The sequence below is a fragment of the Hermetia illucens genome, chromosome 1, assembly GCF_905115235.1.
Source record: "Hermetia illucens chromosome 1, iHerIll2.2.curated.20191125, whole genome shotgun sequence".
In the NCBI taxonomy this organism is placed as follows: domain Eukaryota; kingdom Metazoa; phylum Arthropoda; class Insecta; order Diptera; family Stratiomyidae; genus Hermetia; species Hermetia illucens.
In genome coordinates, this window is record NC_051849.1 from 218,370,188 (window position 1) to 218,397,277 (window position 27,090).

At 43.9% G+C, this 27,090-nt stretch overlaps 3 protein-coding genes across 5 annotated transcripts in view; 1 reads left to right on the top strand and 2 right to left on the bottom strand.

Annotated features, from left to right (window-relative positions):
• Nucleotides 1-1,240: 1,240 nt before the first annotated feature.
• LOC119660911 lies at nucleotides 1,241-1,735 on the bottom strand. Its single transcript, XM_038069868.1, has one exon. The coding sequence runs from the start codon at nucleotides 1,656-1,658 to the stop codon at nucleotides 1,329-1,331; it is 330 nt and encodes a 109-aa protein (XP_037925796.1). The 5' UTR covers nucleotides 1,659-1,735; the 3' UTR covers nucleotides 1,241-1,328.
• A 131-nt stretch (nucleotides 1,736-1,866) lies between these two features.
• LOC119660901 (coiled-coil domain-containing protein 47) lies at nucleotides 1,867-11,288 on the top strand. 2 transcript variants are annotated; one of them, XM_038069854.1, is made up of 6 exons: nucleotides 1,867-2,117; nucleotides 2,282-2,720; nucleotides 2,778-2,935; nucleotides 9,940-10,223; nucleotides 10,302-10,649; nucleotides 10,854-11,288. In XM_038069854.1, exons 2-6 carry the CDS (start codon nucleotides 2,290-2,292, stop codon nucleotides 11,091-11,093), a joined length of 1,461 nt encoding a protein of 486 aa, XP_037925782.1. In that variant the 5' UTR covers nucleotides 1,867-2,117; nucleotides 2,282-2,289; the 3' UTR covers nucleotides 11,094-11,288. The 2 variants fall into 2 exon arrangements, with proteins under 2 accessions (XP_037925782.1, XP_037925773.1); XM_038069845.1 differs by lacking the exon at nucleotides 1,867-2,117 and adding an exon at nucleotides 2,190-2,207 and having other exon boundaries at nucleotides 10,854-11,093.
• An 11,684-nt stretch (nucleotides 11,289-22,972) lies between these two features.
• LOC119646887 (transmembrane protein 268) overlaps nucleotides 22,973-27,090 on the bottom strand; it is a 53,311-nt gene continuing 49,193 nt past the window's right edge. Inside the window, exon 6 of one of the 2 annotated variants that reach the window (XM_038047523.1) lies at nucleotides 22,973-23,121. In XM_038047523.1, the coding sequence (XP_037903451.1) occupies nucleotides 23,063-23,121 (59 nt within the window). In that variant the 3' untranslated portion in view covers nucleotides 22,973-23,062. The other variant, XM_038047520.1, reaches the window with a different exon arrangement.

Consider the following 27,090-nt stretch of genomic DNA (forward strand, 5'->3'; position numbering starts at 1 on the left):
AGGAGGCGCGGACAGGTGACCTGGGGTTATTTCCGCAACCTTTTCATCACCACTCTGTAAGCCTCGCCCCAAGGGTATATGTCGGCATGGTCGCACAGCTGTTTGAAGCAGTTCTTTTTGCTCCTCCGAATGGCTTCCTTTAGGCGGCCACGCAATTGTCTGTGTGCCTCCTCTCGACCGTCGCCACCGGGTTTTCCCCTGAGCCTCTGGCAAAGCCTCCTTGCCCGAAAACATGCGACTCGCAAACTTGCGATTTCGTTGTTCCACCAGTAGTGGGGTTGCCTACTGGGGAGCAATCGCCTTCTGGGCATAGTAGCACCGCATGCTTCCGACACCCATCGAGTGATCTGGGTGGCTTTCTCTCCAGCCGTACCATTCAGGGATATGTCGGATTTGAGCACCGCGGAAAACGTGTCCCCCTCGAAAGCTTTCATTGTCCAGCCAAGCATACCACCCGGCATTCTGCGAGAACTCTTTTTCGAGCTCGATCCGCCCTTGATCTCTATGCAGATTGCCTGGTGGTCGCTGTGAGTATAGTCCTCACTGACATGCCAAGCGATTCTACTGGCTAGAGTGGCACTCACGCATGTCAGGTCCACTATAGACCCCAGGCCCCTTCCCCGGAAAGTGTACGAAGATCCAACATTCGCCAGTACCACGTCCAGCTCCGCGAATGCTTCGAGGAGAACACGTCCCCTGACATTAGTTATCCGGCGGCCCCATTCAAGAGCCCACGCATTGAAATCGCCTGCTATTATGATCGGCCAACGTCCTCTTGCATCCAAAACAAGAGCAGCAAACATCCGCTCATACTCGACGAGTGTAGCGCTGGGTGGAACATAGCAGCTGTAGATGTGGACGCCCTTCACGTTCGCTCTGATGAAGCCCTCCTCCGGGTACTCCATTATTTCCTGGAAGGCTTGTTCTCCACAAGTACACAGCGCTGCTTGGCTCGTTTGGTATTTGACCCAAACGCTACCACCGCGGTTTCGGTATGGTTCACTTAGTATGGCCACATCGATGTTTTTCTCGCGGATGGTTTGCGCGAGTAGATCCTGCGCCGCCTCGCAGTGGTTGAGGTTGATTTGTATCAACCTCATCTGCGATTTGTGCTAAGGGCTCTCCTGTATTCCGGTTCTTGTGACTACCTATCACGTAGCAAAACAAATTATAATAGCATAGACATAACAAACGAACCTACATGGACCTCTATTGCGAAATGGAATGATCAACAGTCATATAAACCAATAATAAAAAATAATTTATTCTGAAACCAACATTTTATCTGTAAAATCAACTTTCAAAGGACTCGCCCCAGACCACACTTTTCATTCCTTTATCTCCTTTCGTGTTCCCTCCAAATGTTTCTCAATGTCAATTTGTAAATTCTTCGCAGTGGTGTCTATTTCCAGCTTAGAAGCTTCTAATTTGATTTTATATGAATTGATGAGTGCCTTCAGCCGTTTCAGATCGTCCACATCACTGAGAAATGTCTCAAAGACCTTCCACCATTCAGCATCGGAGGACCCTTCCGGATCTAGACTTCTCGTTTTCACCAGCAGCGGTTTCTCAACGTGAAACGTCTCCAAGTCCTCTATGATTTCCGTCACTGTCGGAGCAGACGGTGGAGGTCCCAATTGTTTCTTCCTTTGAAACATTTCGCTTCGAATTGTTCGAGCTCGGTATGATACCAGACGTGTTTACAAATAACTATTGATAGTGCAGTGTTGTTGTAAGAGAATTGTCAATTTAATATAACAGTTCGGGGGATTCTGTATATTGAAGTTGTATATCTGAGCTGTAATGTCTCCTAAACATTCCTATCAGATTTAGTCCTATTGGAATTATCTACGTTATGTTTGGTCTTCTATTATTGAAAATTAATCTAATTTTTAAAAAATTCAAAAAATATAATTATTTCCATTAATTTCTAACAAATTAAAACTAGAAAAATGTAATATTATAAAGAAGAAGACAATCATCGGCCATCAAGTTGAAATATTGGAAAGTCACCTGAGTGTCAGTGCCATTTGGTTTGGATGGTGAAGCCTAAAAATCGATAAAATTGAAATAAATGCCATAAATTTAGGCGGAAATCAACCTTAATTGGATTACCCGTAAGTAAGGTCATTGTTAGCCGCCAGCTTTTCCACTCTGCCGCCTTCCGTTCAAGCCTATTTTTAGTTGCGCTCGTTCCTCATTCCTCGGTCATAAATTTTCCACTTGTCATGGTTTAAATATTTATTTTATTGTTCTCATTTTTTTTCATCTCGTTTCCCAGGCCACACCATGAAATTCTACGTAATATTTTTCACGCTGTTCCTTTTTGGACAAGTAATTTGCCAAATAGACGATGCAGACGATAATGATTTTGCTGAATTCGAGGATTTCGGCACGGACGATGAAATTGTGACTACCTCGGACGGAGACCAGTGGCAGGCCCAGACCGGAGCGAAATCAGATTCAAAGAGGTCCCCATCACCTGATGGAAGCCTAAAGGATGAACCGAAAAATCATGATTTCGTCGAGTTGAACGAGGACGCCGAGGAAGACGGCATAGTTGAGGATGAAATCGAGGGCGATGAATACGAGGAGGACGATGACGACGAGGAGTTCGAAGGATTCGGCCGAGAGGAAAGCAACAAGGAGGGAGCCAAGGCGGCTACAAAAGGGGGACCTGAGATTGAAATCAAGCAAGCGGACATTCCTTCGAAATTCACGTAAATTATTGAGATTCAATGAAGATTTGGGAGATTTAATTTAATGAACATTCTCAGAGCGACTTGGGACTCGTACTGGATGGAAATGCTAATGATCGCCGGATTGACTGCTTATTTCGCCAACTACATCGTGGGAAAGAACAAAAACTCTAAATTGGCCAATATGTGGCTCAGTACACACAAGAGCCTTTTGGACGAGAACTTTGCCTTGGTTGGTAAGTCCTTTACAACTTTTTTTGGGGGGGGAAGTACAAGCTTATATTTAACTCGGCAGCATTATGCTGCTTCCCAGCAGTCTTATTCCCAACAAATTTCATTTTTTCAACCCACTGGATCCCAGAATACCGAGAGGAATCTGAAGTGGGTGATCTTAAATTTACATGTGAGGTCGTACCTTCAACTCGATTCCATTAATTTTGGTTTGAATACTTGCCTTTTAGCTCTACACTTCACCGCTCCCTAAGTTTTTCGTCATAAGCTGTGCCTCGTTTATTTCGAAAGGCAATGAAAAGCCAACCAACTCTAGGACTGTTTTTTTTTTCGCCCCGTTTGGTAGAAGATTTTCGTCTGTTCCCGGTGAAATCAACTAGTTTTGAAGTCACTGTGTGAAGAGACTGTAAGAATGCTCTATGTTCCACTAAGTTACTGCCCGTAGATGACCTGACGGAGATGGTTGTACCGAGCTAAGCCCCCGAAGCCGCGTAACACATTCATTTTTAAAATCGCGGGGCAGCGTTCGTGTTGTTTGCAGGCGTGACGAGAAGGGATGCTTCCCCAAGCCCACAGTTTTCTCGGCGGCCTGTTTTAGAAATTTCAGTGAAGAAAGTTATAATAGGGGAGCCCGCAAGACTTCGGAACAAGTTTTGTTTCTGCATAATTTTCACCCCCGGCTCGGTTTTATTCTTTACGACCCTGAGCACTTGGTGGCTGCCCATTATTCAGGACACCGTTAAATATTTCCGATTTAAGGCTTTCGTTGATGCTTTGATAGGTGCTCAGAGGTGGCGACTAGGAAGACGGGGCGGCAACCCTGTCGGCCAAACCAAAACCAAGTGGTCGAGGGGAACCCCCATAGTGGTGGCACCAGGAGACGCTGTACTCACTTTGGTTTGCCGGCCGTGATTCAGTAGGCGAATGCTCCAAAGACCTAATCAGGGCGATCAGACCCGAGTCTGCACGGGGACTCATCTGAAGTGGCAATTTGGTAACGAAACCTTACCAGGGTTATACTGGCACCATGGGAACCCGGAAAGCCCCTGGACTCACATACTTCGGGTGAACTCCTGTTGTATGTGAGGACAGCTCGGTTATTTGCGGTTGGCCCCCCTAGTGGGAGTTTCATGGTGGTTGTGGTTGTGCTCAAGCGAGAAGAGACCTTCGGGCCTCGACGTGGTGTTGCGTTTCAACACGGGTGCCGTACTCCTTAGTTCGGTAGAGATTTAGGTAATTCTTGCATCTACCAGTATGAATGCTAAGCCATGCACTTGGTATAGACTGGTACCGTTGTTGCTTGTCTCAGCGGGGCTCTGATTGTGGTCACAAAATCAATCCGTGTCTTAAGAGGACCGTAGGATTAAGTCTCACGACAGGTGCCTACGTAAAACACTATGGGCTTCATCCCGGGCTGGGTTTTATTCCTTAAGACCCTGACTATTTGGTGGCTGCCTATTATTCAGGACACCGTTAAATATTTCCGATTTAAGGCTTTCATTGATGTTTTGAGCATTAAGAAGCATCCAGAATACACCGTGTAACGAAGTAATTTATCGGTCTGCGGCGTGTTTCTACAGAAGAGAAAAAATAAATCACCAAAGACGAATACGGTGTCCTCCCGAACAACACTTTCGATTATTTCCCTTCTAAGAATATCAAAATTGAAATGGAGAAATAATAAAATTGGTAAAAAATCCTTTCATGGAAGAATAATCAATGAGGCGATATCGCCCAAAACTGATTGACTTCGCCAGCAGGAAAAACCTCATCTCAAACTCCACCTGCTTTCCACATCGAATACACAAAGTGTCATAGGCATCATGTGAAGGTTAAAATTCTCAACCAATTGATCATATTCTCATTACCAAAAAGGTTTGCCGTCTGGGCGTCATAACTGTGCGTGCACCACTTCCTTATTCAAACTAAAAATAAATATCGCATAGCGAAAAGCGCCCGGCAATCAAAGGGTAGTATAGGTAGAGCGAAATGGGGATGGAGCATAAAATCTGGGAAACACCTGCTGAACCATCAGCAACAGCTCTACTACCAAAACCCTATCTTCAATTCTACGTGGTGCTCGCTGGGAGTTCTTTCTTAATGAAAACTGCAGACGGAGAAGGATGAAGGCGAGTCTCCGGCGCCTGAAAACGGGACAGATTGTACCAACTGCTCCTCCAAGTTGGGAGTTGGGTAGTACTGATAACCCTACACGGAGAAGCCACAGAAGAAGCCAGGGCAGGATGGACTTTAAAACGACGGACCCGGCAACGACAACTGAATAACGATTTGCGCATTTTCTCATGGAACGTGCACTCCCTGTACAGACCAAATGCTGCTCAGCAGCTAGCCAATACCCTGCCCCAATATAGGGCTGATGTAACAGCCTGCAGGAGATGCGCTAGACAGAGACCGGTTTCCTGGAGAAGAAACCATGTAAAAATGTGCTCCGAATAAGTTTCTGAGTCAACCAAAAAATGAAACCAACTTATCGGCTTTCAAAACATAAGCCAAAGGCTATGCACTCTGCGTTTGAGAGGCAAATTTAGAAATATAAACCTCAAACGTTTACGCCCCTACAGAGGAGACTGCAGAGTCGGAGAAGGATACCTTCTACGAGACAGTTGAGGCCCCTCGAAGCCAAGTATGATATCAAAACCAAAAGTCAAATAGGGACGAAGACGATACGCCGGCTCCCATAGTTTACATAGGGATATCAATGATAACGGACTGCGGATTATTCAGTTAGCAATATCGCACGAAAAGGTTGTTGGAAGTACCTGGTCCACAAACATATGTGGGCCCCTCCAGCCGGGTCCACTTTGAACCAAATTGAACACGTACCGATTAAACGCCGCCACCTCTCAGCCTTGATGAATATCAGAACATATTGGGGGGGCCAATATAGACTCATATCATTATCTCGTTGGCATAGTGCTCCGGGGTCGAATCCCAGCACCACGTACTATCCCTTCTGATCATCAGGTGAGAGTAAATACTGAAGCCATTCACAACAAAGCCCTCCGCAAAACATATAAGGGGAAAATGGATGCCGCAATAATCGCAGCTAACAAATATTCTGGAGATGAAGCATCAACAAATGATCTTGACAACCACCTAAAGAGCGTTATCATTGATACGGCCACAAACATACTTGGCCCCAGCCGCAAGAAAATTCAGAACGGCTGGTTCGACGATGAACATAAGCTAGCAACGGAACAGAAGGAAGCTGCATACCGAATAATATTGCATTCTCAAAGAACGCGGCACATGTAGAGACTTATCGCGAACTTCGTCGAGCGCAAAAGCGACTTAACGGCCGGAAAAAGGAAACCTGGGGCAACCAACAGGTCTGTGAATATCGAAAAATTCAGAGAGCAACCACATCAGGCAAGCAAGTTTTACCAACAAGTCAGCAGGATGACGCCGAGACAAAGAGGGAAATCTGATTTCCGACAGAATGGGCATATTGGAGCGATGAGTTGAGTATTTTAATGCAACCAAAATATCGGGGAGTTGGAGGTCTCGCCAACTGAAGATGACGGACAAATGCTGCCACCACCAAGCGTAGAAGAAACAATCCGTGCAATTCATCGACTTAAAAATCGTAAGTCACAGGAGCCAATGGAATTACAGCCGAATTGGTTAAATATGGAGGCGACCAACTACACCAAGGGGTCCATCAACTGATGGGGGGGGGGGGACAGCGAATCAATGCCTGACAACTGGTAACGAGCCCTTATCTGTCCCATACATATCAAGGGGGGTGTCACGCAGTGCAGCAATTATAGCGGTATCACGTTGCTGAGTGCCATCTATAAAATATTCTCCGCTATCTTGCTAGGCCGGATAGCCCCATACGCCCAGAACATCATTGGCCCATACCAAAGAGGCTTCACTCCAGGCAAATCAGCAACACATCAGATTTTCTCTCTGCGGCAAGCGATGGAAAAACTGTTGGAACATGGACAACAGTTGCACCATCTTTTCATCGACTTTAAAATCGCCTATGACAACCTAGCCAGGGTAAGGCTATACACGATGAAAAAATAATTCGGTATCCCAACGAAATTGATAAGACTGACTAGTCTGATCCTAACTAATATGCGAGGCCAGATAAAAGCAGCAGGATCACTCTCAAGACCATTCGACATCAACAACGGTCTACGATAAGGGGATGCCCTATTATGCGTCCTCTTTAACCTGCCGTTGAGAAAGTGATCCGTGATGCCCAGGTAAATGCAAGAGGTACGATCCTATTCAAGTCCACTCAACTACTCGCCTATGCGACATCAAACCGCACTGGTCAAATGGGAAGAATAAGGATAGGAGAATACAACTTTGAGACCGTTGATAATTTCTCCTATCTAGGGTCGAAAATCCCAACCGATAACAGCTATGACGATGAAATCCGCGCACGGTTGTTGGCAGCCAACAGAGCCTATTTCAGCTTATAAAAACTGTTTCGCTCGAAACGTCTCACCATAGGGTCAAAGCTCTTACTGTACAAGACTATGATTTTGCCAGTCCTTATGTATTTTTCGGGGACCTAGATTCTTAACAAAAAAATAGGCCGCGTTCGAGAAAAGAATTCTCCGAAGAAGTTCTGGCTCCCTAAATGAGGATGGAAATCTATGAGTGATACCACGACCGACTGGTTGTGGATAGAATCCGACTCAACAGGTTGCGGTGGACGGGTCACCTAATCCGTATTGATGAGGATAATCCAGCCCGGAAAGTCTGAGATGGAGCGGTGGCGTAGGACAGGACGCTAGACAGTTTTTAGGGATATCGGTTTGGTGTACCCCGCCGCAAAACTGGGGTGTCTGGAGTTCATAACTATGGCAGGCCTAGACTGGATACCAACTGTTGCCCCGTTGATGATGACATAACAAGAAACGGCAACATTGAGTTCAATCTGCAAAAGAATAGGAAAACCTATATTTTGTGAATTTAAATTTTAAGGCATTATCTCGCGCTTTGCCTTGCTAAACATAATCGGACAGAAGATTAACAACAGGTAACCCTGCTTCATTGGGCAGAGCATGGAAGGCGTTAACCAATCTATATATCTGGAAAGCGTTATTTCCATCGACAGCATCGCCGAACTTGATGGTGTTCGACACATCAAGAGCGCTAGGTCCACCTTCGCTGTTGTTTCCAAACTCTAAAATTACAGATACCTCAACACCAACATCAAGTGAAGACTAATCCGTGCTAAAGTTCTGTTTGTGTCACTGTATGTGGAGTAGCATATGGACAGTGACCGCCAGTCAAATTTTCAAGCTTTTATTACCTAGGTTTTTGTTTAGGATCTGCGGGATCCTAAGTCCACATCCATGTGATGGTGGACCGGACTAAATGAGGAGCAACTTACTCCCACATTTTATTAGTCCATGGATCCCTAGTTTGGAGCGTAGCACCCCAAGCATTAAAAATCGAAAAAATCAAAATTTGACTGACGGTTTCGTCCAGGGCAGAGGCAACTCATCAGACGCTGCCTCAGCTCTGCCCTGAGAGCAGCGTGACCGAAAGTGCCAACAGGTGGAAAGACGCTCCCTTTTATCAGAGCAAAAACACGACAAAGTCGCGGAATCATATTGGACTTAAAACGCCAGTCGTTGTAGTCTAAGCTAGACTAAGGCTAAAGCTTGTCGTGTTTTTGCTCTGATAAAAGGGAGCGTCTTTCCACCTGTTGGCACTTTCGGTCACGCTGCTCCCAGGGCAGAGGTGAGGCAGCGTCTGATGAGTTGCCTCTGCCCTGGACGAAACCGTCAGTCAAATTTTGATTTTTTCGATCTTTATTACCTGTTATTTTTTAAAATGTGGAAATCTTCAAAAGGTTGACTAACCCCAGGATTCACGTGTCTTAGAATATGGGATTTTAGCCCACCAAAACCATCGCTCGCCAAGTTAAGACTGAGATGGGATACTGGATGGGGAGCATTTATAGGGAGAAGACCCTTGGACAACTCCAGCACCTAGGTTGGCTTTGCTGAGGTATTAGCTGCTCATCAAAAGTTTATCTCCTTTATGTTAGTAAGTCATTCGGCTTTACTCTTTTCAGCCATCTGATCATACTTAAAGTGTCTGTAAATTTTAGGACTTCATTATTTTCATAGGAACATAAGCACGGATTCGTGATCCTTTGCTCCCGTTGAATTGTGGAATGCTTTTCTCAAATTGAGAGGAGGAAGCCTTTTAAGTAAGTTGGCTATAGTATGAAGTAGCGATAGTGGTCGATACGATTCGACTCTACTTGGCCCCTTCCTTGGTTTAAGGAGCATTATAACTTCGGCTACTTTTCATTGTCGAGGAAGTATTTTAATCCGAGCGCTTATTAGGAGCTGCAATATGCTAAACTATTGTCTACACTAAGTTCCTTTCTTTGAAAGATGTTAGGAATGTAATCGACGTTTCGCTTCTTTTTGCAAAGCCTTTGATAGCATCGTTTATAACGAACTGTATAGAATAATTGTCAAATTAGAAATCTCAACCGGAATATGTGATGTGAAAAAACAGACTTTATCAATTCGAATGTCTAGAAAACGTTGTTTCTGCCAACGGCTGCATCGATTTCGATGCCGTTCGAATGCCAAAGCCTTCTTTAATACTTGTCTACGTCTTGTCATCGGAGTACTCAGGTCCAATACAATTTCGAACTAAGAACGTGCGGGCCACATGAACGCCGACGAAGTTCTTAGATGTGTTAATAAGAAAGCGGGTGACACTGGATAGGTCACATATTGAGAAAGGTCGACAATTGCATTATTGATTAGCCCAAGCAATGGAATCCACTATCCTATGATGACGGACGAGTGGACCGACTAAGAAATACATAGCGCAGAATAATGAAGGAGTGCAGGCTTCTGGGGAAATAATGAAGACAGCTAAACACATTTCAGCACACCGTCAACTATGGCATATAGACGCGTTATAGACTACTTACTACTCCGATGGGCTCGATTTCCAATATCACTAAATTATTATGTTTGCTTTCTAATTACAGGAGACGACGGGAAGCTTGAAAATGAAACGCCTGGCCTTATAAAAGAAAGCGAAAGTCTGTACACTCTCTGGTGTTCAGGACGTACATGCTGCGAAGGAATGTTGGTTGAATTAAGGATGATCAAGCGTCAAGACCTTGTTGCATTAGTTTCAAGTCTAATGCGTCCCGTTCAAGATCAAATCCATATCAAAATTGAAATATCCAAAGACTCAATGGATACATTCGTATTTTGTGTAGCATCCAAGAAAACCGCCACTAGACTGTTTAAGGAAACATCAGACCTTGTAAGATGGCAACTTTTTTTAAATTTAAAAGTTTCAGCAGATAAACAACTGACACCTTATTCTGTTTTGTTTTTTCAGAGTAAATATTGTAGTCTAGTCAATAAGTCAGAGGAAAAGTACAACGTCCCAAGTGGATTTGCTGTGTTATCTGAAATACCCGAGGCCTCGTCTACTATGTTAGACTCAAGAGTGTTGGCTGCACTCAACAAGTATGGAAACTATATCGATTATATACATATTTCCGATCAATTTTGTGGACCAGTACAACAAGAGGATCCAAATAATATTAAGCAACCGGATGTTAAGAAAATGTTAATGGCAGGATTTAATCTACCGAAAAATTGCAATATGGAATCGGTTAAACCGTTACTTGTGTTAGTATTTTATATAATGGAAAGACTGAAACGTTATCGATTATCGAAGGAGGTAAGTAAGAAGATTCGTTTAAAGTTTTTCGCTTTATCGGTGCAAGGCCTCAACACACTTATAAAGTGAAGATTAACGACGCACGGTATATTTGGAATGAAAAAACATTTTAACTAAAACTGAAAACATCTCTATTTTCATATTTAATCCTGGAAAATTGTCTTAAAAACTTTTCGTCTAAAATAAATATTTCTTTCATTGCAGAGTAAAAATAAGGCCGATAAAAATCGTCAACGTGTGGAGGAACAATTCTTGAAAAGTACCCATGCTGCTCGTGCCGAAGCAGCTGCTCAACGTCGCGAGGAGAAACGAAAACAGGAGAAAGAACGTATTATGGCTGAAGATGATCCAGAAAAACAACGTCGTTGGGAGGAAAAAGAACAGAAACGCCAAGCGAAGAAGAAGGCCCCGAAAATGAAACGACTCTCAATTAAATCGTTGTAAATGAAGGAGACAGGGAAAAGTGACAGCTCAGTTATGCTGACGAATTAATTTTTTGGGGTTTTAAAATGTCTGCGTCTATTTAACGCTAAACTGCAGTAGCCATTTAAGAGATTCATTGTTTGTTAAATACAGTAAAATTTACGTTTGTTTTCAGATGAATTAAATTACAATAATAAACATTTTGTTCAAAAACAATTGAATTTGTTTCTTTTAAACATAAGTATTGTAGCATTGTAGGACCGGCAAAACCTCGGGGTCGGAGAGTGAAAGTAAATCTCGAGCTCGGCGAAGGGTACGTCAAAAATGTCCGCATTACGTGTGTTATGAGACGAGGCGATACGGAGAGTAATATCCGAGTTGGCGGAACAGTCCATCAGACCATTGCAGAGTTTGAAAAGAGTACACATATCAAGGAAGATACGGCGTTGCTGTAGGGAGGGGAGATTGAGGGTACGGAGTCGTGACGGATAATCAACCCGTGGAAGGTTCTTTTTATAAAAGAGAGACCGGGTGAATTTGCGTTGTACAGCTTCAAGAGCGCGGCCGTCACGGATGCGGTAGGGGGACCAGACTACACAGCAATATTCAAGGATGTTTTTCACAAGGGAATTGAAGAGTGTTAAGGAGGGCTGGATTGAGGTAAAGTCGGACGAGGAACGTAGGATAAAACCAGACATTTTGGAAGCTCTATTTATGATGTCAACGAAGTGGGAATTGAAACGAAGTTTATCGTCGAATATTACACCCAAGTCTTTGAAGGAGGTCAGTAGTGAAAGGGGTTGACCACTGAGAAAATAGGAAAAGGATGATGGGGAGGGTTTCAGGGAATAGCGCATCCAGTGGTATTTGTTGACATTCAGTGTTAGCTTGTTGACCGAACACCAACGGGCTAAATTATCAAGGTTGGATTGTAAGAGAGCACAGTCGAGAGACGAAACAGAGGCAAACAATTTAAGGTCGTCTGCGTAAAGCAAATACGGACAGGTGAGGATGGAGGCGAGGTCATTGATAAAAAACAGGAAGAGTAGGGGGCCAAGTGTAGAGCCTTGGGGAACACCAGAGGAAGGAGAGAAGGAACGAGATGAGTGACCATGAAAAGAAACTTTGCAGGAACGGTATGAGAGATAGGAGGAAAGCCAGGAGATGACTGAGGGAGGGAAGTCTAGCGAAGAAAGTTTAGAGAGGAGAATGTTATGGTCAACGGTGTCAAAGGCTTTGGAGAAATCAGTATAAACAGCATGTACCTCCTGTCGTGAATTCAAGCGTTTAGCAACAAAGTTGGTAAAGACCAGAAGATTTGAAGCCGTTGATCTATGTTTCACGAAACCATGCTGCTCTTTGACAATGAGGTGACCGAAGTGCGCGGTCAACCAGTCGTTGACGTATCTTTCTAGGATTTTGGAGCAAGAGGAGAGAAGGGAAATGGGACGGTAGTTCACAGCAAGGGAAGGGTCTCCGCTTTTGAGGATAAGAATGATAAGGGCCTCTTTCCAGAGACAGGGAAAGTAGCATTCGTCTAGACTTTTGTTGTAGATTATACACAGGGGGAGGGAAATGTGTTTTCTACATTTAAGGAGGAAGGGATTAGGAAGCCCATCGGGGCCAGGTCCGACATTGGGGTCAAGGTTACCAATGAGGAACTCAACCAAGGAAGATGTAAGGAGAGGAATGGCTAGTGATTCGGAGGAGTCTGTGGTTATGAAAGGTGTAGAGGGTGAAGGGCTCGAGGGAGAAAACACTGAAGAGAAGTAGGTGCAGAGAAGGTCGCAGGATTGTTGTGGGGAGTTGGCAGTGGAGTCAGCGAAGCTGATAGAAGAAGGAACAGATTGAGTTGGATTACGAGAGTTGCGAGCGTGAGACTAAAAGGGTTTTAAGTTACCGCGGGCAAGGGCGGCTTCGACGCTCAATAGGTACCTTTTACGCGCTTTTCTGACCATTAACTTCACAGTAGATCGTATAGCTTTAAAGTGAGCAAGATCGGCGTCATTTTTAGAAGCCCGAAACTTCTTCCTCAGTGTATGTTTCAAGCGAATGTTAATAAGAAGTTCCGTTGTGAACCAAGTTGGGTAAGAACGTAGACAGGGAGGGGAAGAAGGGACATAACAGGAGAGGAGATCAGAGAGGATATTGTAGAAGGTGTTAAGAGCTTGATCACACGATGAATTACTTAATATATGTACCCAGTCGAAAGACGCTAAAGTTGAGTTCAGACCGTCAAATTGGCTTTGCGGAAGTTGAACTTAGTGGATTTACGCTTGGTTTTGGGTTTTGAACGAGGGAGCTCCGCTTCAAATTCAACCGCGGGATGGTGAGCGTCGGTTTTTACATACGGGGATGTGCCAGGAAATAAAGAGAGGTGGCACTCGGGGAGGTTGGAAAGGAAGAGATCGAGAGTGCGGCCCAAGAAGTTTTTGGTGGTATTGAAATTCAGGGCAGAGCAAGTATACATAAAGGAAGAAAGTGGGAGGGAAGAATTGGAGAGGTTGTTGGAAGGAATTGGAAGACTAGGATGATTAGGCCAGTTGAGCATGCGGAGGTTGAAATCTCCACAAAGGAAGAAAGGGAGGGAAGGGAATCTGACGGTAAGGAGTTCAGACAAACTGTCAAACAATTCTTCATACAGGTGAGAAGGGCTAGCACAGGGGACATATACACAAGAAACAATGAACGGGAGGAAGTTGGGCGGGGAGATACGAAGAGCAACACAATCAAAAGGAAAGCCAGAGGAGGAGAAGACGAGTTCAGCGGGGAGTGAATCTTTTATAGCAATTAGGACTCCACCGCCAGTGGACTTACGAGAAGCATCCCGGTCCCTGTCACAACGGAAAGTGGAGTACCCTTCGGGGAGCTCGGAGTATAATATGGCATCGTCTAGCCAGGTTTCGGAGATACAGATGGCATGGTGTTACCGAGCCAGCGCGGATAAATTGAAGGTCCCCAGCTTGGTTCTTAAACCCCTGACGTTCTGATAAAACAGACGGACAGTGAACATGGATCCAGTTATATAGCTCGGCGAGGCAGGCGGGTTGCCCTGAAATTTACCCGCGAATGGGGGCGCTTATACGGCTTTATGAATACACCTTCAGGCCAGAAAGAAGGGTTGCCGAGGACATTAACTTCGTGTGGATAAGTAACCTTGAAAGATGCAATGACCCGGTCGGTGTTGTCGTCTTTTGTGAGTTTTATGCAGGACAGAGGAGAGAGTAAACCAACTTTGCTCCTTATATACTCCAGAACATCGTCCGTAGACGTTGTGAACGATAGCCTGGAGATGAAGAGCTGTTTAGGTGGGAACGCCACCTTTAACTTGGGGCCACTGGTATCGATGGATGAAGTGCCAGGATATATGGCGGTAGCGGGAAGCGGAGCTTCGTTGGCGACAGGAACGATGTCAGAAAGTGGGGCGGCTGTGTTCCGATTCAAAACTTGCTGAGGAGGTTGCGGATATTGTCCCGTCGTAGGCGCGATGGAGCGAGACAGGATCATAGACTTTGGTAATAACCTTATAATGCCAAGTTCGTGACCATAGTATGGAATTAAAACTCTATTTCTCTCTGGTAATTCCTTTGAACCCCATTCTCGCGATTAGCACAATTGCAGGGTAAGTAGCTGCCAACAAAGTTTTTACCTGAATAGGAAAATTTCATCTTGAATCCATTCATCATTCACGGCTGAACATGAGCATAAAAAAGTCATAGATGTTTCGCGACTAATTACAGTCAACGACTTGGCATTTTACTACTTTGCATGTTTAAAAAATCCCTGTAAGGAGGGTTTATGTATTTTTGCAGGTTAAGCGGGAGATAGTTATCCTGGGAAAATGGGTGGAGGTGGCGAGTGCCTATTCCGAGAAATAAATAAAGTTTGGATTAGTTTGCTTATGGAATTCAGGCAAGTTTGACTATTTTATCCTTGCCCTAAATCAACAGTTATGGGTTTTTCGCTTCGGAAGGGCTCCGCTCCCTCCTTTCTTCCAATCAAATTGCAGTTTAAGTGGTTCATTCCTAAGTTTTGCTTCGCAATAAGTACCTAGAAAGCAATCAAATGAAATTACAGGATTAGGAGCGATTGACTGGTATTCCTCCTATTGGAGGTGAACACTGGTAATCTAGAATAATTAGTTTACCATTATTCTATTGGTGGCGCGATTTCCTACAATTACAGAAAATACTTTCCCAACCAAACGGAATAGTCCTTCCTTTTTCAAAACTTGAACTTCACTTGACGAACTCCTGTGAGCACATTCACGAAACTTACCATTGAAATCGAAAGAATTCTCTTTTCTTTCCTTCTGACTTACAAAAAGGATTCCATTTCTGATTCCGCGTATTATTTACGCTGCCAAGAAGTGGGTGCGAGTTAAAGCCAAGCTCTCCCCGGCTTTAACTCGCACCCACTGTCAGTCCATGCCATGATCTGGCCTAAAATCAGACCCACTATAAATAACCGCTTCCCAGTAACGGACATACTAAAGTCCAACTTGCAGTGGATCAGGGAAAAGAATTTTCCAACCCGAGCCTATTTTTGACCTGGTCGCTTCTAAGACTGTGTTTCATTCTGCCGAACATTTTGGGATATATCGTCCTGCTGGAACTCCGAAGAGTGCTCAGGCATCTCATCGATGTCACCGGTAATGATGTAAGCTAGGTTGAGTTTGTCAGTGGGGTTCGTTTCGTGTATTTGGACTGCGTAGGTTTGAAACTTGCAAATGACAACAAAATACGGCCCGTCATATAGCATCTGACGCCGTCATAGAAGCCCATTTAAATGGGGAAAAAGGAAGAACTGCTATAGTCTGAATAGTCATGTAACGCCTAGGTGCGTTTACTATAATATTAAGGAACGAAAAAATGCCCGCTATGAAACGGCTACCATGCTTTGAAGCTGGACTGATTTTTCTACAACGACCTTTTGCTTTCATTGAAACTTTATGACTGGATTGTAAAAAGTGTGAACTCTCCTCGACGATGGTATTCAGACTCCCCAGAATGTTCGTTTATTCCAACTTCAGCAAGAATTTCAGGGATACATGTTGGGCATTCTGGCTCTAGACGAGGTAAGATCGTGGACCTCTGCGAAGTTGGTGCGCAGGTCGGGTAGGTGGAAGAAAAAAACACTCGCCCGTGGACAAAAATGGCTATGGGAAGGACACCCAGAACAAGAAACCAATATGCAAGAAGAAAGGAGCGAAAAATTTACGTTGCAGGGACTCGGAACCCCAGTACCGGCGGCTTTTGGGGGTGAGGAAGCAGGATTTCGGCCGTCGATATCCTTCGACTGCAGTGCAAGCACGAGTTATTTGGATTCATAGTATTCCTAAAATCAGGTGAATGCTGTCGTCTTTACGTACTTGAATCAATGAACTTGAGGATTAAAAGCGTGGATAAAATACCGCATCTTCTACTATGAGGGTAATGATCTAGGATCTGATAAGCTGTTGTTACGTACGCAACAACTCGTGCCCAACGTGAGGCCGCAGTAGTTCCGTACGTAGCAGACTTGGTGTTGTGGGGCCCAAATGATGACATTCCCGGGATTGTGTTCACCAGATGAACCTCCTCTTAGAAGTTCGAGCTTGACGCTCAAAGCAGGGCTCTTCAGCGGATTCCTCTACATAGGCGGCTGAAATTATTGCCAAGGTGCCTGAGGGAGGATGTAGAAGGAAATAGATGGACCTTGTCTATTCACTTGTTCATCCAAAGCTAATTATTGATTCAACATATATCAAAAATTAAAGTTCTTCGGCGTGTTTTTATTGACTTTGTGGGTATCGGCTAGTCGAAATTGAAAGGATGGTCCGGTCTATCTAGTCTGGGAATGACTTAGATCTGCGATTCCGATCAGATTCCTCACAAAACGTAGATTATCCCAACCCTATCTTTTTGTTTCGCTCAAAAGATTTGAGTTGATTCGTCTACTTAGTCGGCGGGCGATCGTCGACTTTCTTCTTCATGGGAGATTTTTTGTGTATGTGGACTGACGTTTTCTGGGAGTTGGGAAGGATGATAAACGCCGTGAATTAGCAAATTATTATATTATATGTTGTTTGTTGAATTCCTTATCTCATCACTATTTCGACATGGCTTTTAAAGAAGCCTCTGTATACTTACAATTGGAGGAGCAAATGGCCTTTCAACATAAGATTGGAAGGAAAGCCACAGCCGCCTTTTCAGCCTCTTCAACGCTACTCACCTTCCCTCCGCAAATAAATACCGAACGTAACCTATACACAAAACGATCCTCTGTGCTCGTCCAGTAGATTGAGCTGCTACGGGAGGAGCTTCGGGAACTTAGGTTCTCACAGGAGCACTCCACGGTTGGCTTTTGAGCAACCGTAACAAGAGAGGACTCATCGGGACCCCGGTCGTGCCGTATTCCCCCTACTCCTCAAGCTGGAGCACCGCATTTGCCATCTGCGAGTTCGGGTCGGAGTCCAACTGCCGACCTGAACAGATTCTCCCGAGAAAGGAATTACGCGAACGACCACGTAAGTAAAATAGTGTCCGGATGGGGCCTGAAGTTCTCGGGAGCCCCTGACTCGATGCCGATAGCCTTCCTGGATCGGAAGGCAATGCTAATGGAAGACACCCTTAGAAGGCAGTTTTCACTCGCTGAGTCAGCAACCCAACCTATTGTTAGCAGGACCTGGTATTGACGTCGGCGGAGGGCTGGTCCTCTGCCTTGGAATCTATTGTGCGACGAACTACTAGAGCGGTTCGGTCAGCTTGCCCTCAATGGAGATATCCGGAGGCTCATAAGCAGCCGGTTTCAAGTAGAGGTCGAGCTTTTCAGCGAATATCTCTATGCCATTCTACAGCTGGAGGACCGCTTATCCACGCATCGTGGCGCAGCTTCGTCAGGTAACTGGAGAACTGCAGTTCCTGGATAGGGAGGGGCGATGAGGGGTACGTTTGGAACTTCTCGGGAACCGAACCCTTCACTCCATCCTTCCATTCTCGTCCAACTTTCAAACCCCAGTGGTTCAAAATTTTCACCTTCCAGAGTCGAGAAGCTTGACAACCAGCTGGAGACTTTAATGCCCGCTCCACTGTACTGGAATTGTCGCGAGCCTGGCTAACGCTGGGATTTGTGTCGGGCGCTTCCTAAAGTATTTTGCTGCGGATGTATTAACAAGTATTTTTCTTACTAGCATATTATAACGATAACTTTATAAAAACAACCGCAGCACCCAACTCGGATTCGTCGACAAGTCAACTGATTCTAATACACTCATTAAAACATTGATTCCTTCGCCGGATTTGTCTGGGGAGGACAGAGCAGGAGGAGATGGAAGTGTGCTGAGCTTCAAATGGTGTGCGGCGGATTGTCAAGTTGAAGTGAAAAACCAAGAAATCGAGAATTCTAGAAAATAATTGTTTTGGGTGTGTAAAAATAACTAGTGCGGTATGACCTTTCCAGTTGGATAATTGGTTAAACGTTTCTGTAGGAGTCAGTGTATTCCTATTGAATCTATGTCGAGACAGCTGCAAGGCTTCCGTGATATAATTCCTGTGATCCTGATGAAAACAATAAAATATCCACACATGAGTATAAAATAGTTGTTGGGAATTTTTCGTCGATTGAAGCTCAAGAAAAATGGAAAGTGCAAATCTATTAACGCCAAAGGAGGATTTCAATGTAAATAGAAGAATACCTCAACGCGATTATCAACGTCACGGAGAGATTGGATTCCTAATCGCTACTAATACGTCTGAGGAATTAATAACTAGAGTTCGGTGAGTGCAATTTTTAAATGGAGGAAGGTCTCATTTCTCACCATCGACGTAAGCAACGGAACGTCCACGTTCTTATCAATAATAATTCCGATGGCCACCGTGTCAGATTTTGATCAGACGACAAACATTTCACCGTCAAATAATAGACAGCGTCCTAAACCCAAAACCCATTTCGACTCTCGCAAAACTTCTACGAGATAGCAGCGAAAAAATTCCTTGCTCCGGGTCCACTTTCACGGAAGCATTGACCTAAGTTGTTTTGTGCTCTAACCCTCCCTAAGAGGATGTCAGTCCTCTCAAGTAATTAGGAATCCCCCTCATTATGTTTGAAGCTTCAGGGGGTTACCTATAAAGTGAGGTTGGGCTGCGGCGGAGCCAAAATTTTATCTGGCCCCCCATGAAGAGGAAAAGAAGACAGGAGCCATTCGCTGCGTAAAGACCGGAATCGGCTCAAAGCTAATCCTTCCTCGTCCTTCCCGGGCGCGTTAGGTTTTTTTTTATGATTGTGTCCCCTCCCTTATAAGGCCGTTTGGCAGTTTAGCTCCTTTGGATTGAAATTTTCGGTGGTATCAATTCGTCTAGGTCCGACAGGTCTCTATTAGAGTAGTTTACTTAAGGTGGGATTAGTTTTATTGACTATTGAGGACACGGAAAACTGATGCTACGAAGCCACGGAAGGAGCCTCAGACAGGATGGATTTCAAAATGACGAACCCAGCAACGACAACGGATTGATGATTTGCGCATTTTCTCATGAAACGTGCGCTCCAAGTACAGACCGAATGCTGCTGAGCAGCTAGCCGATGCCCTGTAACAAATTAGGACTGATATAACAGCGTTGCAAGAGATGCGATGGACAGAAACCGGTTTCCTGGAGAAGAACCGCTACACCATATATTATAGGGACCATCCAGTAAACCATGTGCTCGGAGTAGGTTTCTTAGTCAGCCAAAAAATGAAACCTTCTGTTATCAGCTTTGAAAATATAAGCGAAAGGCTATGCACTCTGCATTTGCAAGGCAAATTTAGAAATATAAGCATCATTAACGTTCACACCCCTACGAAGGAGACTGCAGAGTCGGAGAAGGATACCTTCTACGAGGCAGTTAAGCGGACCCTCGAAGTCTGACCCAAGTATGATATTAAAACCGTACTTGGAGATTTCAACAGTCAAGTAGGGACGGAGCCCGTATTTAGGGGATACGTCGGCTCCCATAGTTTAGATATGGATACCAATGATAACGGACTGCGAATTATTCAGTTAGCAGTATCGCACGAAATGGTTGTTGGAAGTACCTGGTTTGCGCGGAAAACGGTCCACAAACATACGTAGGCCTCTCCAGACGGGACCACTTTCAAGCAAATTGACCACATGCTGATTGACTGCCGCCACCTCTCAGCCTTGGTGGATGTCAGAACATATAGGGGGGCCAATATAGACTCGAACCACTATCTCGTTGGCATAGCGCTCCGAGCTCGAATTACGACACCACCTACAATCCACTCTGACAATCAGGTGAGAGTGAATACTGAAGCCATTCACAACCAACACAGCCCTCCGCAACATCTATAAGGCGAAATGGATGCCGCAATAACCACAGTCAGCAGAGATCCTGGATATGAATCATCAACAAATAATCTTCACAACCCTCTGAAGAACGTTATCATTGATCCGGCCACAAAGATACTTGGCCCTAGCCGCAAGAAAAATCGGAACGGCTGGTTTGACGATGAATGTAAGCTAGCTACGGAATGGAAGAATGCCGCATACCGAGAACTGAAGACGACGGACAAATGCTGCCACCAACAAGCATAGAAGAAACAGTCCGTGCAATTCATCGGCTTAAAAATCATAAGTCGCCAGGAGCCGAAGGAATTACAGCCGAATTGGTTAAATATGGAGGCGACCAATTACACCAAGCGATTCATCAAATTGTGCTCAAAGTGTGGGACAGCGAATCAATGTCTGACGACTGTCAAAGAGGCATTATCTGTCTCATACAGAAAAATGGAGATATCACGCAATGCAGCAATTATAGAGGTAACACGTTGCTGAGTACCATCTATAAGATATTCGCCGCTATCTTGCTAGGCCGGATAGATCCATACGCCCACAACATCATTGGCCCATACCAAAAAGGCTCCAAGCAAATCAGCAATAGATCAGATTTTCTCTGTGCGACAAGCAATGGAAAAACTGTTGGAATATGGCCATCAGTGCACCATCTTTTCATCGACTTTAAAGCCGCCTATGACAGCATAGCCAGGGTAAAACTGTACACGGCCATGAGAGAATTCGGTATCCCAACGAAATTGATAACACTGACTAGGCTGACCCACGTGCGAGGTCAGATAAAAGCAGCAGGATCACTTTCGAGACCATTCAACATCATTCATATTATGTGTCCTCTTTAACAGCAGATCGAGCAGGCGGCGCGAGGTCTTGAGCTACACATTAATCAAGGCAAAATGTGTGTCCGGATAGCTCAGTGGTTAGAGCACTAGGCTGTCATACGGAAGGTCGCGGTTCAAATCTCACTGGTGGCAGTGGAATTTGCATCGTCATTTGACGTCGGATACCAGTCGACTCAGCTGTGAATGAGTACCTGAGTCAAATCAGGGTAATAATCTCGGGCGAGCGCAATGCTGACCACATTGCCTCCTAGTGTACCGTTACGGTCTTGAATGAAGTGCTCTAACACACTTCAAGGCCCTGATCCAATATGGATTGTTGCGCCAACGATTATTATTATTATTATATAAAATGAAGTGCATGGTGGCAACTTTAGCGCCAAAACCAAAATCGAAAGAACGAACAACATCGAATTGCACTGGCCAAACGAAAACAATGAAGATAGGAGACTACAACTTTGAGACCGTTGAAAATTTCTCCTATCTAGGGTTGAAAATCACAACTGATACATGTGGCAATGAAATCCGCGCACGGTTGTTGGCAGGAAAACAGAGCCTATTTCAGCTTACAAAAACTGGTTCACTCGAAACGTTTCACCATAGGATCAAAGCTCTTACTGTACAAGACTATGTTTTGCCAGTCCTCATGTATTCCTCGGAGACTTGGGTTCTTAGCAAGAAGAATTGCGAACTCTTGGCCGCGTTCGAGAGAAGAATCCTCCGAAGAATTTTTGGCCCCCTACATGAGGATGGACGATTCCGTAGCCCACACAATGACGAAATCTATGGGCGATAACATGACCGTCCGGTTGTGGATAAAATCCGGCTCAATAGGTTACGTTGGGTGGGTCACTTAATCCGTATGGATGAAGATGATCCCACCCGGAAAGTCTATAAGGGCAATATCTATGGTAGAAAGAAAAACGAGGCAGACCCTGCCTGAGATGGATCGATGGCATAGATCAGAACGCCAGACAGCTTTTAGGGATATCAAATTGGTGGAGCTCGGCGCAAAACCAGGATGTCTGGAGTTCCTTATGAAGGCAGGCCTGGACCGGATACCGGTTGTTGCGCCGTTGATGATGATTGAGTCAAGATACGTGATAAAATCTCTGTCTCCTGACAGAGATTCTTGGTTCTCAAAAACCCTGGCCCTCATCTCGCCGAACTGCTAGCATTGTGTGCGGTTCGGTTCCATATATTATCTCGCGCGAGTTTGGTTAGGTGGCAACCTTAGGGGCCATGTTGGTGCCAAGGTGTGGCAACGCTAGACTCTCGTCGTAACACTGTTCGAAGTTGTTCGGTAGTTGCGTGGAGTCTGGCATCTAATATTGGACTCATGCGAGAGCGAAGTGGAAGCTTCTGTTGTCCTTTTGTAAGCTACGTCTATTGTTGGTCCTTCAAGAATGATATGATACGCGGGTTCCAGAAGTGGTGTGGGGAGTACCTATGGTTTTCAACGTTGGGGACTTCACCATAAAATTTGGTACAAATTCTCAAATAATTGAATTTTCGTCTTGAAGCTATGTAAGAGCTGTGGGGTATTAAATTTTAAATAGAATTTACCTTTCTTCATCAAATTTCGGAATTTATTTTTAAACTTTTTCACGATAAATCTGATGTTAACGTCAGGAATAAGGATAAGGATAACAAGGTCAGGAATCAAACTAACTTGATGAATGAAACGGAAATTTAAATCGTTTGGATTTCTTAATCATTACAAAACACAAGCTTGAATTTTTTCAATTGTACTTTATTCACACAAATTAAAAAGATACTTTTATAATTAAATGGTAATTTTTGCACGGGAATAACTCACTAATTAATACCTGTACTGGAATGTTGGATCGGTAACATATGCACAGCAACTGCAAAAGTATCCTAAAAGGGTATTTTTTCCTTTAGAAAAATCTTTAAATTGTTGAAACTTTTTTTTAGTTGGTACCTGTCTCTATCCCCGTGTATAGTAGTTAAAGGTTGTATGTTAGCTTTGAGAAAATTGTGAGAAAACCAAATCTCCCAGTGATGTAGAGTTATTATTAGTGTGCATATATACATGGGTATCAGTAATATAATATCAAATTAAGGAAATTCGTCTCTATAGTAGCCATTTCTGTTTGGCAAAGAGGTGGGACTAAGATTTTGAGTTAGGATTTATGAATCGGCGAATATAGGAAGATGAAGATGAGATATGTCTATTTCGAGTAAACTAATATATTTCGAAGATTCTCTGAGCAGTCGGTTGCGTCTAAGCCAAAAAAAGAACCTTTGGCCTTTTATATTTGTCGGTAAGAAATTTACAAAGGCAAGGGGACAAAAAGTCGGCTGAAGAGCTTCTTTATCCTTCAAAGAAACGGATGTAGTTAATCGGAACGTCGATATTGGGATATTAGTTCAAGCTTATTACTATATATTCGTACGGATTTTATAGCATTAATGTATAATGATACATAATTATTGTCAAAAAGCTAGTGTAATACATTAAAAAATAAATCAAATAATGCCATATTTACAAATGTAGAATGTTAAACGAGGTTCTATCACTTTTTTCCAAGGCAAATATAATTTCAATATTCTCATTCAAGGTTGACAACTATGAAGTAATCTCCGTTATGCAACCATTTCAACATATTGTAAAATAGTCATTTATAATCAAAGATTTCATTTTTCGCCCTTTCTCCATTTTGTTCGAGCTCCCACCCTTTAAGATTCAAAATCCGTTCATCGATACGTTAATCATATTGGAACTTACTCTCATATCAAACATTAATTAACAATCAACAAAAAGACTTATATAAAAATAAATGATATCACTAACGTTAGCAATTTAAAAACCTAAAAATATCCACTATCATTATAAGTATACTGAAAAGTTGGCTCCGGGGTATACGCACAGCAGCTAAAACAGAATACTGCAAATATTAAATATTTCAATTATTAATGATACGACATTCCCAGTAACAGAATATTTCATTGTTCATACATACACTTGTATCTGATAGAGTTCCGTTTGCAAATTTGCGTTTGAACAATAAACACAGAGCAGACAAACATAAAATATTTAACTTTCTTGGGCAAGAACATGGATGAGACATACAACACGATACAGCTTATTGAAAAACAACAGGGGAAAGTAAACTTTAGTATCTATGTTTCGAGGCTTTCAGGATGAAGCACGTGACAACAGCACTTGTTATTGATTTCCAATTTTCTCTACAGAAATCAAGGAACTAATCCCAGAGAAACCTAGAGGACAAAAACTCGGCAAGGAAATCCCACGCCCGAAAGGAGTAGATACTTAAACGAGCTGAGAGTCTTATTTAAAAAATATAGGAAGGAGCCATTTAGTGGATATACTGCAAATTTGACACCACAAAAAGACACAGGTCGCTTCCTATGGCCGATTGCGAAGGATCTAAAAAGTCGTAGACAACAAAGCCCATTTATAAAGCACGAAAATGAGAACTGGATTCGATTTGCTAAGGAAAAGGCCAAGTAAAATCGGTCAATATAGCTTCCCCAACTACCACCAAGTTGTTTGAAAGGTTTATTCTGAAGAGACTTAAACCAATCACTGTGGATCGAAACCAGATACCGCAAAAATTTGTCCGTAACTGGTTTTTTTAAACATGAGCAAAAGGCTATGAGCTCTGCGCTTGCGAAGCAAATTTAGAAATATCAGCCTCTTTAAAGTTCACGCTCTGACAGAGGAAACTCCAGAATTGGAGAAGGATACCAGTAGAACGAACCCTCGAAGCCTGTCTCAGGTATGATATCAAAGTCATACTTGGAAATTCTAACAGCCAAGTAGGCACCAAGCCCGTATTCAGGCGATAACTCCCATAGCTTACATAAGAATACCCATGATAATGAACTGATTATTCAATTAGCAGTGTCACAGAAAATGGTTGTTGGAAGTACCTGGCTTGCGGTTCGCAAACATACATGAACCTTTCAGCCTTGATGACTGTCAGAACATATAGAAGGGTCAATATAGACAAGGATCCTTATCTCGTTGGCATGGTACTCCGGGCTTGAACAACAACACCACCTAGAATCCCCTCTGACAATCAGGTGAGAGTTAACACTGAAGCCATCAATAACACAGCCCGTAGCACCCTATTATGTAAAAATAGATGCTGCAATAGCCACTGTCATTAGAGGTCCTGGAGATGAAGCATCGAAAGATGACTCCCACAACCACCTTGAAAACGTTATCTCTGATACGGCCACAAACTTGATCTCAGTCGCAAAAAAAGTCGGAACGACTGGTTCGACGACGAATGTAAACTATCAACGGAACGGAAGAATGCTGCATACCAAGTAATGTTGCATTCTCAAAGAACGCGGGTACGCGCAGAGATTTATCACGAACTCTATCGAGCGGAGAAGCGACTTCACAGACAGAAAAGGAAGTCTAGGTGATCCAACAGGTCTGTGAACTCGAAAAGTCCGGGAGCAACCGCACCAGGCGTGTGTCCACAAAGCAGCAGGACACACCTCGATGCTCATCCTGCCGAGACAAAAAGGGAAATCTGATTTCCTACAGAATGGGCATATTGGAGCGATGGGTTGATTACTTTGATGACTCGCTCAACAACCAAAATATCGGCGAGTTGAAGTTCCTACCAAATGAAAACGGCGGACAAATGCTACCATCACCAAACATGGAAGAAACAGTCCGTGCAATTCATCGGTTTAAAAAAAAAAATAAGTCACAAGGAGTCTATGATAGCTGAATTGGTTAAATATGGAGCCAACCAATTACACCATGTGGTTCATCAACTTATGCTCCAGGTGTGGGGCAGCGAATCAATGCCTGACGACTGGAAACGAGGCATTATCTGTCCCATACATAAAAAGGGAGATATCACTCAGTGCAGCAATTCTAGAGAGATCTATAAGATATTCTCTGCTATCTTGCTAGGCCGGATAGCCCCATACGCCCAGAACATCATTGGCCCATACCAAAGAGGCTTCACTCCAGGCAAATCAGCAACAGATCAGATTTTCTCGGCAAACGATGGAAAAAACTGTTGGAATGTGGACATCAGTTGCACCATCTTTTCATCGACTTCAAGGCCGCCTATGATAGTATAGCCAGTGTAAAATTGTACACGGCCATGAGAGAATTCAGTGTCCTGACGAAATTGGTAGGAGTAATAGCTTGAAGCTGACCAATTTGCAAAGCCAGATAAAAGCAGCAAGATCAATCTCGAGACCATTCGACATCAACAACGCTCTCAAACAAGGAAACACCCTATCGTACACCCTTTTTTAAATTGGCCCTCGAAAAAGTGATCCGTGATGCTGAGGTAAATACGAGAGGCACCATCATCTTTAAGCCCACACAACTACTAGCCTCTGTTGATGATATCGACATCATAGGAAGAACGACCAGAGATGTACAAACTGTCTTCATCCAGTCCAGATTCCGCAGACGGTACGAGATCTTAGGCTGCACATCAATGAAGGTAAGACTAAATATATGGTAGCACCGTCAGGACCAAAAACCAAACAACCAATAACAATCGCATTGGTCAAACGAGAACAATAAACTAGACTGTTGTTTGAGAACCGAGGGATCCCGCTGCGCTGCTCTCAGGGCAGAGGTGAGGCAGCGTCTGATGAGCTGCCTCTGCCCTGGACGAAACTGTAACTTACAACTTTGAGACCTTTGATAATTTACACCAGCTAGGGTCGAAAACCACAACCAATAACAGCTACGACGATGAAATCCGCGCACGGTTGTTGACAGCCAGCAGAGTCTCTTTCAGCTTACAGGAACTGGCCAGCTCGAAACGTCTCACCAAAGAGTCAAAGCTCTTACTGTACAATTGCCAGTCCTCA

Bases quoted from the DNA above. Each gene is read 5' to 3' on its own strand.
- LOC119660911 (XM_038069868.1), bottom strand. From the start codon at position 1,658: ATGTTTCAAAGGAAGAAACAATTGGGACCTCCACCGTCTGCTCCGACA.
- LOC119660901 (XM_038069854.1), top strand. From the start codon at position 2,290: ATGAAATTCTACGTAATATTTTTCACGCTGTTCCTTTTTGGACAAGTA. The intron at 2,721-2,777 runs GTAAATTATTGA...GAACATTCTCAG, and splicing joins GACATTCCTTCGAAATTCAC to AGCGACTTGGGACTCGTACT. The intron at 10,650-10,853 runs GTAAGTAAGAAG...CTTTCATTGCAG, and splicing joins GTTATCGATTATCGAAGGAG to AGTAAAAATAAGGCCGATAA.